Raw genomic sequence first — 14385 nt, forward strand, 5'->3', positions numbered from 1 at the left:
TGTTCTGGTAAGGCAAGGGGACCTTGCCTATTCAGTTCCTCCCTGCGGCATTGATGCCCTCAGTGAACCTACACCTTCCCAACCACAGTGTGACGCCGTCCAAGTTTTTGAAAGGGTATTCTTGCCCGGAACCGGGCGCAATATCTGCTGTGTCATTTCTTGTGTGTGCACCCCCACCCAATGGGCTTGATTCGAACTTGCCCGCAGCTTCTTCTGACGTGGAAGCTGTCGATCACATCTTGCAAGCTGCGAACTACATAATTTCTAGATACCTGACTATCTCTAGTCCTCTAAGATAGTATAAATTCTCTTATGTATCCCCGAGCATTAGGTGAAGTTGATAGAGCGCCTCACTATTGTCGTGTCGAATCTTAAAGACTCGGACTCCAATGGCTCGTCTAAAACTCCCTGGATTCTTTTCAGTCTTTTTTTTTTGGAGAGCAGCCTCCGGAGTCGCTTCTCAGTCTTGCAAGATTACAAGCGGTCGAGTTGTCCTTTTTGGCTTCAGATGGTTAAAACATGGTAGCTGGGTGCTGGACCCAAGGAGTCGCAAGAATATGGCTCACCACACCCAAACCTGGCAGAGTATATGCCATACGTTCAATTTGACGCTAAGGCTAAATTTGGCATGGCTTTGACGGTCCACATCCCCCGTCACAGCGAAGACAATGCTGTAGCATCATGTGACGTTGCTAAGCTAGCGTTGGCGTTATAGAACTCTTCGTTTCAGGGTTAGGGTTGTTTCAAAGGCATCAGCTTTTTTAGCTATGCATCCCTTCGTGAAAAGTCATAGTCTATTGGCATGCCGTTTAAGGGCCTTTAATAAATCCTTGTCTCTTTTGGCTGCATCTTCATGTATCATGAACCTCCTCAAACTGACGGTTGTGTCGTAAAGACCCCTGTATTAATGTGGCACGACCGGGGGGAGCTTAGGGGTGACTGACTTTACTTCAACCAGAGTCATCTTGTTGAATATTGAGTCAACCTGGAACAAATCCAGGAGCTCGAGTTGCTCTGCAATCAGTTTCAGAAACAGAGGCTATAAAATATGAATGATTTCCAATGGAAATTATCATTTCTATAGCCGGACACAACAAAGTCTCGGTTGAAACCATGTCTATAATGATTTATCTCTGTCTGTAAACGCTGGTATTGTAGCTTAATGAGGTGGCTGCTTCAATCTTGAACACCTCCTCAACCCGAGTCGGCCTGGAAATAGGGATGTTCAATGAAAAGGTTTCAGCTTATAAACCTGAATGCGCTTTTCAGGCGATAAATTGAGCTTCTGTCTCAGCTATGGCCACTGATCGAGAAAAGGGATGGCATAGTGGCGCCCTCGAAGTTTAATAGAGGTACTTGGGGCGTCATCTTCGTAAAACCAGGGCTATATCGGCCTCAACACTGACTAGAGGTCAAGTCCTTGGCGATGTTGTCTGGCAACTGTGGGGCAAACCCGGGCGGTTGACTTGGTTTGCGAAATTCCCGACAGGGCTAGTTGATTGCACATCCCTCTATTAGTCGTCAAAGTTTCCCGCTCTCTCGTGAAGCCACGCTGGTTGAGCTATGGCTGTTGGAATCACAGGTTACCCGTATGGGAGGTAATCGAAAGAGTAAGTAGGTTGGCAGAAGCAGCAGTAGTAAAGATATCACTGTTGGCAGCCCGGAGGTTGGATCTCCGGGTTCCGCTGCTGCGGCGGCTGCTGGCTGCTGCTTATTGCCTGCCGCTATTCTGGCTGAGTAATCCGACAATGGCTAATGCACGACCCGGCGCCCAAAACAAAAGCAGCCTCCGCATGTTCGCATTCAGCTTCCCCCCCGACGACTTCCAAGAGCTGTCATCTCCGCTGAAACGTTCGATATATTAACAGGATCATGCTGATTGGTGAGTTATGTCCATGATGGACGTTATGCTCCCCATGCCGGAGCCTCTCCTTTCTCTCACGCAACCTCATCCCGTCTTAATTCGAATCTGCGCTGACTAGATAGAAAAATGACTAGAACAAGCCGAGACGCTTTTCTGAAAGCTCCACGACGCCTGATTAAGGGCGGAAGACCGACACCTGAGCATGACGAGGAGCTACCCGGGTAGAGAGGGGTCGCGTTCCGAGCAGCAAGACGCCCCTGTGACATCTGGGAGCTTGCTCACCATGATGCTGAGTGTGGGAGACGGCAACAGACTGGTTGAAAAGGGCAATTTTGAACTAAAAAGTGTTGGGCTGTATACGCTGTCGGCTAGAGGTAAGGGTGTAATGATTCCTACACAACCGGTGGGTCTGGCAAGACAATATAACCAATTTTGAATCCGATTACAAGCACATACGACCATACCCACTGGAGAACTCGGGATCCCGTCCGCTCTCCCATAGATAAGCCAGTGAGGGCCGGATTAGTAGTTGGGTCGGTGACGACCAGCGAATACCTGGTGTTGTATGTTTTTGTTTTTTTGGGTCGAGCCGTCTGTTTTTGGTGGAGGCGCTAATGAGGGGTTGGAAGTGTCCATGTCGCCGGTTGGTTCATTGGCGGCGGCGGCAGAGAAGCAACTTCGGGTTTCGGGAATCCTTGAATCCTCCTCTCATCTTCATTCCTCGGCCGGGCGGGCATGCTTGATTTCCAACGTCAGGCCTGCTCACCACCCCCGCCACTGTTCTTTTCTTGTCCGGTGGCCCTGTCGACCAAGTCCTCGACGGACTTTTCAGACCCGCAGGCTTTGCGGACAAGTTTGCCGAGGATAGAATTGATTTTCCAAAGTATTTCACAGCCACATTCCCATTGGTTGCGCCAAACACCGCGCCGAGCCATGCAGGCAAACAGGTGGGTTGATTTAAGCGCCAGCCGCTTATTACCAACTAAAGTGATTGCCCTGGAATTTTAAAAATAGAAATAGCAAAGAAGTGCAAGTATAAAAGGGCCATTACAATCTCGTTGTTCTCGTCAGGTTCCGTTGGACTATCCAGCTAGAATACGGGCAGGCGGTCAGGCCACGGGAAGCGGCAGCAGTTGGCCCCAGAGATTCTTCCTCCGGGCTGCCAACGGCGATATCTTCACAACTGCTGCTTCCGCGGGCTGTCTCTCATTTCTTCCTTCTACACAATCAACGGAATACAGTACCAGTTTTGTTCTTCGATAGATTTACTACCCGTACGGGTATCCTGTGATACCAACGTGTTCATTTCCTCGAAACCCCCATAATTGCCCAGCATGACCCCGAACCCCGAAAAAGGTCCTTGCGTTGCGAAGGTAAACGGGCTGCAAGCGATGTGCGCAATGAGGAGCGGCAACTGGATCATCTTACTTCCCGTCACCGGCTAACTTACCTGCCTGCAAGCCCTTAGTCGTCTCAAACGTTTCTGATTCCTCTACAGGATAGAAATCGGCTTCCCTAGAGGTCTTCTTGAACAATCGCGAATTGTTTATCTTGGCAACAGCTCGCCTGATTATTAGTCATGTGTTCTTACAACCGGTGGCCCTCAGCGTTTAACTTCATCCCTCCCGGGACTATGGAGTTGTCAATAAAGAGTTCTATAACTCAACTATAATCTACCGGCGTCCTCATCTTGTTCGAATCTCTCCGCTCAAAAGGTGATCGAGTACGCCATGTTTGTGGAGCTAAATAACGCAACACAAAAATTAGGCATAGCATCAAAAACATACAACACCAGGTATTCGCTGGTCGTCACCGACCCAACTACTAATCCGGCCCTCACTGGCTTATCTATGGGAGAGCGGACGGGATCCCGAGTTCTCCAGTGGGTATGGTCGTATGTGGCAGGTTCACGGGTTGGTCTAGCTTATATAGAGAGGAGAGGAAGGGTGGTCGGACAAGAGAACAGAACAAGCATCGAAACGGGAATGGAAGTGATTAGTCACGGCGCTGAAGCCCCGTCCCCGTGTTTTGCTCCTTTTCCAACTCGGGAGCTTCTTTTCACCATTGTATGCAGTGCTCATGATGCCTGTTGCACTCCCAACCCTGGAAGCCCGCCCGCACTGCTGGGAGGGTGTCGAGGACTACTGGGACTTGCGGTAAGCGGTGTTGATTAGAGGGGGGTTGTGTCAGCAGCGTAGGTTGGGTCGGTGCGGTTGACGGCACAAGAAGTGCTGAAGAGACTAACAACTAAAGGTAGACCAATCTGTTTGTGTCTACTAGAGCAAGTTTTTGAAAATTAGAGGAAATTTTGAGGCCTGCTGCGACCATGCCGCGAATCTGCATACCATCCTGCAACATCCTTTTGAATCCGGCATAAACACCCTCAAGTGGCATTCTATTTCGGTTGCCTCCCGAGGTTGCATCAGTTGATAATGATGCTGCCCCTATTGAGTCTGGGGAAATTGCGAGCGCTGGTGTTTATGCTCCCATCATCGCAAAGTCGGCACGTCTTTTCTCTCATGTTCAGTCCCGGCCCCACGCCTCGATATCCTCACCCTATCGGAAGATCAACGAAAATCCTCCGCGATCTGTGGGCCGCCAAGGAGGAGCTCCAGGCGTACCGAGCCCGCACCGGCGGCGGCGATGACGCTGAACCCGACAACGAGTCGGCCCTCGCCTGCAGCACTATAAAACGCGTGATTTTCCAGGACATAACGTTGCGCGAGAGGCGGCTCACGGCTGAGTTCTTCATGCGGCACCCGTCCGAGCTGAATGGCGGCGAAGATGATGCCGCCGGCCACGGCGTTGACCAGACTGACGACGATGACGTCTGCTGGGGGTTGACGAGGGAGCAACTATCCCGGGTCCTCCTTCTTCTGCAACACGGTAGAAACGACCAGCCAAAAATTGCCAATGTTGCTGCTACACCAGGTCCCTCAGCCACCCGTCCTCAGGCGATGCCATCTACATCTGCAGCGCCAACACCTAAATTCTCCTCAGTGAACACAACTGTAAGCAGCAGAAGGCCCTAGGTGGTAGGAATAGCCTCTATATATCTAAAGGACATCTTAGGTATGTCGCCTGATGTATAAAAATGTATCTAGAAGCACCGCTATAAGTATAGTGTACCTTTATATATGCTTTTTACTTATCACCCTTTTTTAGCTTCTCTATATACTGGAGCTAGCCCTTTAAACTTTACTCCTTTATCTCCTTCTTTATTTAACTCATTATTCTCTACTGCTTTAACGCCCTGTTGTAAGTAAAGATAAATGATGGTGGTGCCTGAAATGGAATGCTGCTGCGTCGTTTTAGGTCTAACTGTTTAATACACATCTCCCTTTTCTGTAGCGACGCCGCCTCTAGCCTGGCACCGCTCTTAGTGAAGCCACGGTATAATAGGATTGACTAAACCAATCAGCAGGTAGGGTCAGCTCTGCAGCTCTACCTTTAGACCGCCGCTGCAACAGAAGCGACAGCAGCTGTTTAAAGTACCACAGGGTGTTGCTTATACAGATTAATAGGGCGTTATAAAGGAGGAGATGTTGATAGAAAAGAAGAAAAGAACAAGAAGAGGGAGATAGAGGATGACATGAAGCTACTCTTAAACTTTCGCGGCCTACTGAGCAAGGTATCCAACCTTAAACTCCACTGGCGTATATATGTCATGGACCGCTGTGTCGCCAACTACAGCAATGACAATGCTGGCCATGGGTGATGCTTTATATAGGCAGGGGGGCAGGGGTCTAGGGTGAATGCAGTTTCAAGCTTAGAAAGGGATGATGGTAACACTAAGTGTGTATTTCTTTTTTGGAAAAAATGTGGAATGTATTTGCAACCACAACCTCAGGCGTCTTTATATCAGCATCCCGGCCGAGATCGGCAATCTGTTTCCCCAGCATGCAGACCAGCCGTTGCGTTTTCCAGTACTCGCGGAGCTCGACATCACCAATAGAGGCCACTTCAACATCCTGCATTCGCTCGGCGGGCTCCACGCGCTCGCCTTGCAAAGCACTCTGTCCCAATCTACCGGCGAGCTTCAATCTGTCCTTTATACGGGGGCTTCCCCCCCTCTACAAACTGCACACGCTCACAATCAACACATTGTTTGGGTCTACTATACTCCAGTATATACACCACGCTTTCAGACCCAGGGACCTCGGTCGCGTCATCCGTCACACAACAGACGTGCGATATCTGGAGCTTGCGATTCCCCTGTACGACCCGGTTGATGGATATACGCCCATTCGATGCACGACTTGCTCAGACACATTGTGTAGATTATAATCCGAAGATAGTTATTAGTAGAGAGAACTATCTGAACAAATCAATAACTTGAGCCCTGATAGTTTATGCAAGATGAGCACACCACTACTTATGTACAGGAAGCACCAAGACATCAAGTTGTTACGTGTGGAATTTACTTAATCGCAACAACCCTACTAACATTAGAGATCATTCTCAGGCGAGTTGAATAGAACCAGCTGTCTGGTAATATCCTACTCTAAAAGAGCAACGAACGTGTACAAAGTCAACCCTAGACGTCGATACTACAGGTCCACACTTTACCTGATCCAACGCCTATAGCGACCGTGGTTCCATTCACGCAAGAACAAATAGGTCGATACTCTGATGGTATCCAAAGCACATTCTTGCTCAGATGCTTGATCCACCTGTTGTCTGAGCTTAGGCTAATGCCTAGATACTGGGGGGACGCGGGCTCAGCGGCCGTCGCTCTGTCTGTCGTTTCTAGACTATTGATGACGATTTTACCTATCTCGGTGTTGAGATACGCGTCGGTGAGGTCGAAGGATATGACTGAGAGACTCTTGCCGATTTTCAGAGTTTGTAAACAAGCGCCGCTACACGTGTCCCATAACTTGATAGTTTTGTCGTCTGACGCTGACGCCAGCATACTCGAATCGTGCGAGAAGGCTACAGAAGGGATGCGATCGCTGTGGCCTCTAAATATCTTCAGACACACCCCACTACTTGCATCCCAGAGTCTAACAGTCTTGTCGTAGGATGTGGATGCTAGTTGAGTCAACTTAGGCGAGAAGGCTACTGATTGCACAGAACTCTCATGTCCTTCAAACGTCTGCAAACACATGCCGGTGTGTGCATCCCACAGCTTGACAGTCCTGTCATGTGACCCTGACGCTATCTTGGTAGAGTCGTGTGAGAAGGCTGCATACGTAGTATCACTAGTATGGCCTGTAAACGTCTGCAGACACGCGTCGCTGTTTGTATCCCACATATTAAACGTAGGGTCGTTTGATGCAAATGCCAGCTTGCTTGAATCAGGCGAGAAGGCTACTGAACTAAGTGAATAATTGCTGCCTATACACGTTTGTAAACATGTGCCGCTACCTGCATCCCACACCTTGACAGTGTTGTCATATGATGCGGTTGCCAGCTTCTTTGAATCGTGCGAGAAGGCTACACAGTAGATAGAATTACTGTGGCCTTCACAAGTGTGTAGTAAAGCTTTACTGGAAGCATCCCACAGCTTAACAGTCTTGTCATACGACACTGATGCTAGCTTACTGAAGTCAGGTGAAAGAGCTATAGATATAACACTATCACAGTGCTCTATAGATGTCTGTGAAGATATTCTGCTGCTTGCGTCCCACAGCTTGACAGTCCCATCATTTGACGCGGATGCTAGCGTAGTTGAGTCGCCTGAAAAGGCAACACAGGCGACAAAGCTACTATGTCCTAGAAATGTCTGTAGACATGCGCCGCTGCTTGCGTCCCATAGCTTAATAGTGTTATCGTCTGATGCTGACGCCAGCTTAGTTGAGTCGTGTGAGAAGGCTGCAGATCTAACAAGTCCGCCATGACCCGTGAACGTCTGTAGACATGTGGAGGTGCTTAAATCCCATAGCCTCACCGTGTTGTCGTATGATGCTGATACTAGCTTGGTTGAGTCTTGCGAGAAGGCTACAGAGCTGCAGGCGTTGGTATAGCCACCAAGCCGCTGTAGACACTCGCCGCTACTTGTATCCCATAGCAAGGGAGGGAGCCCGCCTGATGCTGTTGCAAGGACAGTCGAGGTATGTGAGAAAGCCACAGAATTGGCACCGTTGGTAAAGCCTGTAAGCGTCTGTAAACATGTGCCACTGCTTGCGTCCCACAGCTTAACAATCCCGTCACTTGAAGCTGATGCCAGCTTGGTGGAATCGTGCGAGAAAGCCACACACTTCACAGAGGAGCTGTGGCCAGTAAACGTCTGTAAACATATGCCGCTTCTTGTATCCCACAGCTTGACAGTACCATCACCTGACGCTGACGCTAGCGTGGTTGAATCGTGTGAGAAGGCTACTGAGTATACAGAGCCATCATGTCCTGTAATCGTCTGTAGACATATGCCGCTGCTTGCGTCCCACAGCTTGACGGTCATATCATCTGACCCTGACACCAGTTTAGTCGAATCGTGCGAAAAGGCTACAGACCAAGCGCTGCTACCGTACTCAAACGTCTGGAGGCATGCACCCCAAGCATCACTCATCGCTGGCTTGATAGTGATTCCATCCGGCTCTTCATGCTGGAATAGACTTCTGATGGTGCATCCTGTCGGACTGAACAACAATGCAGAATGATATACCTGTAAAGGGTAGCTTTCGATTGCGCCTTTGTGGTACATGATGAATCGACGAGCATGTTGGAGAAGCTCGGTAAGCTCATTCCCAACTTGCATGTCCTGACTGTTTTAGCAACCACTACAAGTGCAAAGAAGCGTCTGTGCAAGCCGTACCTGAACTAGAGAGTATAGCCTTGCTATTGAAACCACGCCTTTTGCTATGCTGTTGCACAGACTGAGCCCTTCTAGCCAGTACAGGTACTTCTTTCTTATGAACTCAGCAACAATGCCAGTGACTTGCAGACATTCAACGTTATTCGCCCGAGGTTTCGGTCTCGAACTGTCTAGATGGTCAACCCAGTAGATGCAAGGATAGCGCGACGCTGCCAGTGGGTCTGGGGCAGGCGGCTCAACGTCGTCAGTAGAGAATCCTGGCGCCCTCAAATTATACATGTCCCTGTGCAATGTACTTGTCAGGGTCGCAAGCGATCTAGAGAAGATTCCATGATGGACGGCTTCGATTCCGTGTGGAAAGATGTCGCCCGATGCTTTCGCAAAGAGAAAGTCTTGTGCAGATTGATGCACAAAATAGACCGTGTCTTCTCGCAGAGTCAGGAACGATCCGCAGAAGCCGACGATCTGTCGCACCGACTCTGGATCATCACCAAGATCTCCGAGTGACTCCACAAGCGCAATCAGTTCGCAGATGCTAACTGGCCGAAACAAGACTGCAGTCGTCGCCAAGACCTCCTGACAAATCTCAGCATCGTCTGAGTTGCTAATCTGCTGCATCATCCGCTGGTATAGAGTGTCTAGTCCAGGCGGGAGAAGGGCTAGCTTCTTCAGCACGTTCCATCTTGGTGTTATGTCGAGGTTTTGACACACCAACGCTACCCAGAGAAAGGTACCGTCGGCGTTCGAAGTCAGGTGTTCAAGCACAGCGGACCGGACTTCTGGTCTGTATTCGTTCTTCTGCGCCAACTGGTCCACCTTCTGCTCGATAAAGATTCCAACCGCTGCTGTGACCGACCCCGCGTTCAGCTCGAGGCTGAGCTTGTGCCCTGCCCGTTCCAGGTGCGCTTCAATTTCTGGCCAGTTGCGGCTCGAGGCAATCCACTTGACGCGGGAAGATGCGAACGACTGCTTTGCGACAAATTGAAGCAGCTTCAACCGATCGCCAACACACTCGTCCAGCGCGTCAATGACTATGTATGTGGTGCCTAGGCTCGGATCCTGCAGCACATCTGCAAAGGTCTCTGACAAGGCAATCCATGCGTTTGCATCCTCGAACATGTTTTTGCCCGCCTGGTCGTATCTTTTGCGAACGTGCGCGGTAAGCGCCGGCTGCTGGCAGACAAGCAAGTACAGCAGTCCTCGCAGCACAGCCGTGGCGCTGTTGATGCGCGAGTCAGTAGCTTGGCAAAAAAAGTATGTCACTGACGCGGCGCCAGCAACCGTTTTCTGCAGCTCGTCGATGATGCCGCAGAGCAACATGGTTTTGCCCTTGCCAGGATCGCCTTTGATCCACAGCAGCTGGTTCTGTGGGTCATTGCGCCATTGCTGGAAGCTGCTGTTGGTGAGCACCCAGCGGTACAAGCCTTGCAACAGACCGCCTTTTGTGTCTTCGATGCGCTTCTTATCGTCGCGAGGATCCGTAGGGCGTAGGTCACGGAGGCAATCCTCCCGCCTCCGAATCTCATCACGAAGCCGTCTGAAAGCTTCCTCCGTGCCTTCGCCATAGACAGGCGCCATCTCAACGTCGAAGATGCCGGACAAGGAGTACGCTGCGTCCTCCTTGAGCCTTGTGTGCCGATCCTGTCTCCAGCGAAACCGCTCTTCAACGCTAGATTGAGAAAGGGGGCCCCCTTCGAGCACATGATGCGGGATGGTCGTGACTTCGTGGATCTGGGACTTGAGTGATGTTCTGTCACCAAGCTTGTACCATTTGTGCGAGAAGAACTCAACAACGCTGGGTGCGAGAAGCTCCTGCAACGTCCAGCCACGCGTGAACCACTTGCACTGTCGGAAATCCGAGTCCCAAGGCGGCGAGCTGGCTGCTCCGTCGACTACGGTGGGCGAAGCAGGCACGTCGGGCAGGTAGACGTAGCATCGAGCTGCGTTACGATACCAGTAGAACATGGATCGGATAGCCTGCGAGAGCTCAGCCTTGTTCGCCCTGTCGATGCAGCAGGTATCGACCCAGAAGTACTGCAAGCCGTCGCTTTTTGCCTGCTGTCCACACTGCTTGATCTTCTCGTAGCCGGGCTTGTCGTTGCCGGCGTCCGCTGCAAGGTCGTCGAAGGTCACCTCTTCGTCGACCGCTCCCCAAGTATGCGACAGGATCGCGTAAGGGGGTATCGTGCTGGCGTCGACCAAGTCGGCAGTAACACTGATTTCCCCACCTTCTTCGTGATATAGGAGCCGCATCGTTTCGGGTGGACATGTGGTGGGCGTGTGCGATAGCAACGAGAGTCGACAGACCTGACGCGGCGGCCTGGCAGCAAGAGCGTGCGGCCCTGAGTTGCTCTATCGCGTTCGTATGTCAGCAAGCGGAGGGTGACTGGCGAAACACGTAAAATCTTGGGCAAGCCTCTTAGGCCATAGGGAGATGCGACAATCTCGCGAGATGAGTCTGGTGGGTTTGGTCATGTCGCTGGCATAAGAGGCTTGCTTGCCTGAGGCGGAGCAGACGCGGTCGGCGGCATATGCCAGGATCCTGCCGATGGCACAAAAAAGGGCCGAGAAGACGCAACAAGTGGAGCAATAATAGAGACATGTTCACCGATGAGTCGATTATGACTGCATTCTTCCTTGCAACGACACCTGGCCAGCGGGCCTCTTCACTGCATCTCAAGGCATTAAGGCCAATCTTCTGTAGGCTTAAAAATACCCATGGGTAACCACCTGTGGTTCAAACCATTCAAACCATGGTTTGAAACGGTTACCCATATGGGTAGGTGGGTAGTGTGGGTAGACGGGTAATTTTAGCATGTGTGGTTTGTGGTTTATATGGTTATAACTAATGGGTAAAAAAATTATTTTAAGTGTTATTTAGTGTTTAATAAACTTTAGGGATTTTAGAGAAGATGATTATAATTGATTATTGCTAGTAAATAACTATAAACCATCTCTATGGTTTTCTTTCCTACCCATCCCTATAGTTTACACGGTCTACAGTACCCATGCAACTATGAACCACGCTTATGGTTTACCCATAAAAACCGAACCACCACTATGGGTACCTATGGTTAACCATGGTTCGGGTATTTTTAAGCCTAATCTGCTGCAAACATTCGCGCGACTGGTGTGCCTTCCAGGGTTCCAACCTATAGATGATCTGCGTCGTTTGTGTTGTACTTTACCTCCTGGCGATGTCTTTCTTCCGGGTGGAAGACTGCGAGTCATATTGGCCTTCTTGGTCTATTACTGATCTTTCGCCACAACAGCGCCTTTTCCGTCATTTTCTTCCTGACATTCAGATAGTACACTTTAAGACAGCTGCACATTGTGCATGCCGTTGCTCCGTACTTGATGATTAGAATCTGAGAATACCGGCCTTATGCCCTCAGGCGGGGTGAAGGACATAAGACCTCTTATTCAGCTTGACTCTTAGCGGAAATGGTTGCCGTAGCTTGTTTACAGCAGTATAGTAGTATGCGGGAGGGGCCGCGGATGGACCATCCAGCGACACCCGGCTTCGTCGCAATACTTCCAGAATGCAGATCTTCTTGAAGCTTAAAATACTGATGTCGCTTGAACCCAGACTCTGAACATCACCGTACGCCATGTCTGCGCTTCGTCGCTGCCCTGGTTGCGAGAGACGGCATCCGACCAACCTTAAGGTGTTCCGCGTCCCTAGGCCATCACAAGCATCTATTGCACTGCTTGTGGCTCAGCATCATGCATGTCGCAAAAGGCGCATATGCGTCGTGGCGCCAAGTGATAGCGATAGCACGACTTAGCGGCTACAACACGACTCACAGCCGCTGGCTAAGCAGTGTTCACGTCTCCTCGTATTTTAGCCTACGGCGAGGGCGATATTTCTATTTCGATATAGGTGCAGCTGACTTTACGCGGCAACAAGCACCGTGGACAGGACCGTCAGAGGACCCAACCACATGCTCACTGCATCTCAATTACTTTCTCTTTTCCGCCCACTGACCCTCGCCATATGCCCGTCGTCGTGGTTGGTAGCGTTCGCTGACTTTAAACTGTCTACTACGCCTATGATCCGTCATCCTTTTCCTCGTCCTCGGTCACGTCGGCTTTAGCTACGAGGCTGGGATTGCTAACAAGTTATGGTTGCTATCATCCAACTCGAGAGCCTCGCTCGTTGCATCGGCTCGGCTGGCAGCTGCCGGAATGCATGCCTCTAGAGAGCCGATATCAGAATGGCGCCGGCACCCACAAACAAACCGCCGGCACAAGATGGGTTAGCACTGCCTTGCCTCGAATCTGCCCCTTCGCTGCGTCTAGCTTCCTGTAGGTTCCGTGACTGACGGTTCGTCCAGTGTGTCACTCTGTCTGCCAAGCACCCACAACCCACGCCCCGAATTCCAACACCCCCGAGAAAAGGGTCTTAGAGACAGCGGTATGCGTTGGGAGGGAAAATGAACCCCTGAATATAAAGTATTTTGTGTTGGTCCGATTTACTCCAGCCCGAATATGTTCGTCCAATAATCCCAAGCTGACCAAGGCTGGGCCCTGGAGGAAACCCAATCTCATTCCATCCAACCATCAAACCGCTGGCCGCAAGCTTCCTCCGCACGGGCTTCTCTGCGCTGGAGATCTCCTGCAAGACTACCGGTACGGTTGGATGGCCCACAAGCTCTCCTCGTTGAGGGTAATTACCCCGCATCTGAACTATAGTGGGGTGGCCCAGACCGGGTCTGCGTAGTCGGCATTTGAGGCGGGTGTTGGCGGCAACGGCTTTAGCAATTGGGTGCGTGCGGAATTGAGGCGAGTTACCGGGAGTAGCAATGTTCATGCGGCAGCAAGAAATCGTCGCTGTAACTGTCGCAGTTATTGGGACATTCCTGGGCTGCATCCTCAAGGGGGCTTCTTCATGTTCCCTGCCCATCCGGACCCGGACTTGGCATTCATGAACTTAGTCCAGCTAGCAGTGACTATTGACCTAAGCTTTCCTGAGCGTCAGCGCCGATGACAGTTGGGCGGGGTGCGGGAACTCCGGATCTACTACCAAGATGGGGTAAACCACCCCCAAGTACCTCAGGCAGGCATACGACGTTCCGAAATTTCATGCATGGCCGAGTACTCTCTGCAGTTTGCCAATATAACGGTTCACAAGCAGAACCAATGAGCTGATGGCTGTTGCCGTGTGCAAACAAGACGATAATAACCTCTTCCGGCGTGAAACTGCATGCGCATCTCAGTGCCATGGGCCATTCCCCCCGCCCCCTTAGGTGTGGCTTATACCTTATCATATCTTATCTGGTATATGGCGCAACCCTTGACACCATGTCTCTCGGCGGTCGGTGGCCCCTATCGATGGAATGGGCGTCGCGAGGGGATTTCGGGCCACGGTCTGATCATCGTGGCTCCACTATCTTTCCAACCGACGATTCAATTCGCACAATCTAGATGGCTGAATCAGAGACGACTCGTCGGTTATCCAAGAGCTGCTTGGCCTGAAGTCGCGCGATTTGAGCGGGGTGAGCCAGGTACCTGAGGAACGTAGTTCCGAAAGACTCATCGAGTAGTACTAGGACCAAGCAATCAACACGTCACCATTCAGGCCCCTGGCGCGCGAACCATTTCACAGTAGGGGCCTCCTTTGCTACTTTAGGCCTCGGCGGAAATAGATTCCGCCGGGGTCGTTCCTCACACTGCTTTAAGCCCGTTTAATCTGATAAATAGATCATGACCTTAGTAGCGAGACCTGGCAACATGAGCACCTGATGAAGGATCAGCGCCCTAT

The 14385-nt window shown here is 50.9% G+C and overlaps 2 protein-coding genes across 2 annotated transcripts; one reads left to right on the forward strand and one right to left on the reverse strand.

Moving 5' to 3' along the window:
- Window positions 1-4383: 4383 nt before the first annotated feature.
- EsH8_XI_000027 (uncharacterized protein) lies at window positions 4384-4853 on the forward strand (the record flags this gene model as incomplete). The annotated part of the gene is made up of 2 exons (XM_083273935.1): window positions 4384-4703; window positions 4796-4853. 2 exons carry the CDS (start codon window positions 4384-4386, stop codon window positions 4851-4853), a joined length of 378 nt encoding a protein of 125 aa, XP_083120271.1.
- Window positions 4854-6401: 1548 nt separating this feature from the next.
- EsH8_XI_000028 (uncharacterized protein) lies at window positions 6402-10874 on the reverse strand (the record flags this gene model as incomplete). Its single annotated transcript, XM_083273936.1, has 2 exons — window positions 6402-8567; window positions 8622-10874. The coding sequence occupies 2 exons, from the start codon at window positions 10872-10874 to the stop codon at window positions 6402-6404; spliced, it is 4419 nt and encodes a 1472-aa protein (XP_083120272.1).
- Between the last annotated feature and the right edge of the window lie 3511 nt (window positions 10875-14385).

This window comes from Colletotrichum jinshuiense, chromosome 11 (genome assembly GCF_051148585.1).
Source record: "Colletotrichum jinshuiense chromosome 11, complete sequence".
Classification (NCBI taxonomy): Eukaryota; Fungi; Ascomycota; class Sordariomycetes; order Glomerellales; family Glomerellaceae; genus Colletotrichum; species Colletotrichum jinshuiense.